The sequence below is a fragment of the Aplysia californica genome, unplaced genomic scaffold, assembly GCF_000002075.1.
Source record: "Aplysia californica isolate F4 #8 unplaced genomic scaffold, AplCal3.0 scaffold00159, whole genome shotgun sequence".
Lineage (NCBI taxonomy): Eukaryota > Metazoa > Mollusca > Gastropoda > Aplysiida > Aplysiidae > Aplysia > Aplysia californica.
This window is the reverse complement of record NW_004797429.1, coordinates 348,043-351,616: the sequence shown is the minus strand read 5'-3', so window position 1 is coordinate 351,616 and position 3,574 is coordinate 348,043. Positions and strand designations below refer to the sequence as shown.

At 39.3% G+C, this 3,574-nt stretch overlaps 1 protein-coding gene across 1 annotated transcript in view; it reads right to left on the bottom strand.

Moving 5' to 3' along the window:
- The window catches only part of LOC101848966 (cytoplasmic tRNA 2-thiolation protein 1), a 30,482-nt gene that overhangs the window by 13,468 nt on the left and 13,440 nt on the right, over nucleotides 1-3,574 (bottom strand). The window contains exons 3-6 of the mRNA XM_005097623.3: nucleotides 2,636-2,754; nucleotides 2,118-2,174; nucleotides 1,118-1,175; nucleotides 152-229 (exon numbers count right to left, since the gene is read on the bottom strand). Coding sequence (XP_005097680.1) covers nucleotides 152-229; nucleotides 1,118-1,175; nucleotides 2,118-2,174; nucleotides 2,636-2,754 — 312 coding nt within the window. The remainder of the gene's footprint in view (nucleotides 1-151; nucleotides 230-1,117; nucleotides 1,176-2,117; nucleotides 2,175-2,635; nucleotides 2,755-3,574) is intronic.

Genomic DNA, 3,574 nt, shown 5'->3' with positions numbered 1-3,574 from the left:
TCTCTCGCCTCTTTCTGTCTCCCAGACCTATCTCTCTCTCTCTCTCTCTCTCTCTCTCTCTCTCTCTCTCTCTCTCTCTCTCTCTAATACACACTCACACATATACACGTTCACCACTCACACACAGACACACACACACACACACACAAACCTGTAACAATCTTGTCAGCTCCCAGCATCATTGCCCCCCTGTCCAAAGCCTGTCTCCTGAACACTCCGCAAAAAGTACCTGGGAACAGTCAACAATCACAGAGGTGAAGGAAACATGTCCCTACTTGCTAGCAAACTATAAAACATACAAAAACACAACAAAGACTTATGCACTCAAACACATATCGATTGTTTGTCGTAAGACTTCATCACACATAACCTTTTAAAATGACATATGTGAGGCATCATGGTGAAATCCGGAACTCGTCACAATATCATGAAATCAAAGAAATTGGCATTTTTTGGCCAATGGGCAATTTTTTCCATAGTGCTAGGAAAGAGGAAGGTCCATGGAGAGAAATGACAGGGAGAATGTTGTTGTTATTATCTATCCAGCAACAGTTGGGCTTTCTCCCTTCTGTCCAATGCCATGTACAGTCATGGCATACAGGGGGGGAAAGCAAAGAAATAGTTTCTCCGATTGACACACAAACACGCAAACAAACCTTAGGAAAAATGCTTTTAATTATATTATCCCTCACACGAAGAGTAGATGTGTCCAAAACTAAACAACAATTAATAATTATCAAGCGCTTACCTGATATTTCTATACCTATATTGAAAACATCTGACCTGAATCTTCATCAGCATATTTAAAAATTTTATTTTTTTTAAACCCACACCCTAATCCAAAAATGGAGCACCGCCTAATTTCACTTGTCTCTAAAAACTTTCATTTTTGGAGAGTTTTGTTTTACATAGACCTTAAGTTTGATTTTTAGTTGCTCTTTCCCCTCCCATGTTCTGATTTGGTGCCGGACGTTTGTAAGTTACATAAAAAATGTGTCTATACGGTATTCATTTCTATGCTTCTTAAAATAAAAAATACAAAAAAATTAATTTAAAGAAAGAAAAAAAAATCAGGAAAAAAGGAAAATTGCTTTGGTATCTGATGACATCAACTTACAGTTATTCTTGAGGCCTATCTGTTTGACGATGGCATCCATGGTCCAGCCATAGAGCTCCTGGGGGAAACCAAAGTGTACGGAGGTAGCAGGTATGAGAAGGGAAGTAAGAACTTGAAGAACTTGTTTTAGCACAAGTTTTACTGCACTGCAACACAATTAGGTCATGAAAGTGCCAAAGATAAAAAGTTTAGTTTTGGTAAGAGTTTTATGGTACTTGAAACAGTTAGGTCATTAAAGTGCCAAAGATTTAAAAAATATAGTTTTAGTAAGAGTTTTATGGCACTTGCAACAGTTAGGTCATAAAAGTGCCAAAGATAAAAAGTTTACGTTTAAGTAAGAGTTTTATGGTACTTGCTACACAATAAAACCATTCAAGTGCCAAAGATTAGAGGTGTTACAGGACAGAAACATTCAGAGGTGCCAACAGGCAGCCGAAAAAAAAAAATTCTGAACTTCTCTGACCCCCATGGAAACACACACAATGGGACTCCAGATTTACACATCATTTTGTCTCACACATCAAGTGTCAAGACTGAAGTCAGGCAAAATCCTGACAATTTCAGAAAACCAGATTTCCGAATTTATCCAGAAATCCTGCACCCATTGTCCATTTAGAAATCCTCTTTCGGCTTTTCTTCATCAAAAACTGCAGGCCATAGCAAGGACCAGCAAGCCACAAGAACACGCTCTTTTCTCAAAGTGAGTTCAGTTAAGAGCAGCAGTCTACAGACACATTTTGACAGGAAGCACATTACAATTACAGCAATATCAGTTTTTTAGTAAGAGTTTTACGGCACTTGCAACACAATGATGTTACAGGTGTTACTAGAGAGTAACAAACAGAAAAAAGAAGGAGAAGAGATCAGGATGATAGATGTCTGATGTCTGATAGGAAAGAAGAAGCAATATCAACATACAAATAAAAAGGACACAGAGGGAAAATACGCTCTATATTTATCAGAGCACCCACCAACTGCCCACCAATTCAACAGTACTCACCTCATAAGAGACGATGGTGAGAGGGAGGTCATACTGCTGCTGGTTGCGCTTCACCGTCTGGACAAAAACAAAACAAAACAGCATTGAAAAACTCCAGTAAGCTAGATCATCCCCTCGTCATCCCTTACACACACACACACGAAGGCACATACACACACGAAGGCACATACACACGTATGGACATACATACATACATACGCACACAAACACGCACACACACACACACGTATGAACATACAAACACACGCACACAAACACACACACACATGTATGCATGCACATACACACACACATATGGGCATACATACACACACACACACACACACACACACACATACACACACGTATGCACATACACACACATAATCTACCTTCCCCAAAACAAAAACACAAACAACAAGGAGACTCCTTCTGAAACCCCCCTTCCCTCCCCTCCCTCCAAACAAAAAATCAACACAAAAACAAAACTTAAAGATTAACACACAAGCAAAACAAAACAAAACTACGAAGCGCCCCACCTCCAAAGAGTCGTCCCTGTATCCTGTGATACCCTCGTCCACAGACAACAGAATCAGCTTCAGCCCGTAGTTGTGTCGCTCGTTCAGAACTTTCATCGTGTGGGCCAGCACCGTGGAATCTGAGGACACCAGCATAGTGATATTTCACGTTGATGTCTACATTTCTCGAAATACTATCATTAATGAAACACCCGTCCAGCTTCCTGGAAAAAGAAAGGGTCATTACATCCTTCAGCACTACAGGGCCCTGAGACAGGAAACGCGGCCAACCCCACTGACACTACAAGAGAAGCTATACGGGTCGACAGATGAACTGAGTGAGCAGGACACCCAATTTATGACAGATACCAGACTTCAAGTGTGATGCCATCGAGAAGATGAAGAATGGGTCATTGATATATATCACAGTTTTTTGCTGCTGCTGTTGTCCTCATAGTAGTTATTGTTATTGTCTTTGGTATCAATATAACTGTTATTTGTGTTGAATTGTTGTTGTTGTTGTAGCTGTTGTTGCTGTTTTAACATGTTGCTCTTATTGTTGTAGTCATTATTATTGTTGTTGCTATTGTTGTTGTTATTGTTGTTGTTATTATTGTTGTAGTTCTTTATTGTTGCAATTATTGCTACTGCTGTTGCAGCTGTAGTCGTAATTCTTGTAGTTGTAGTTGTTGTTGTTGTCTAAATTGTTGCCGCAGTCATCATCATCATTGTTATTCTTTTATCGCTGTTGTTGCTATCGGCCTACAGCAATGGGAGCCAGCAGCCTGAGGACTATCTCCCCTCCCTCGGCCCAACGTCGCATAGGTGCACTGCCTCTCCCCCTCCTTCTCTTCCTCCAATAATAATAATGATAATAATAATAATAACAATAATTATAATAAAAATAATCATAATAAAAATAACAATAAAAATAAAAATAATAATGATAATAATAATAAT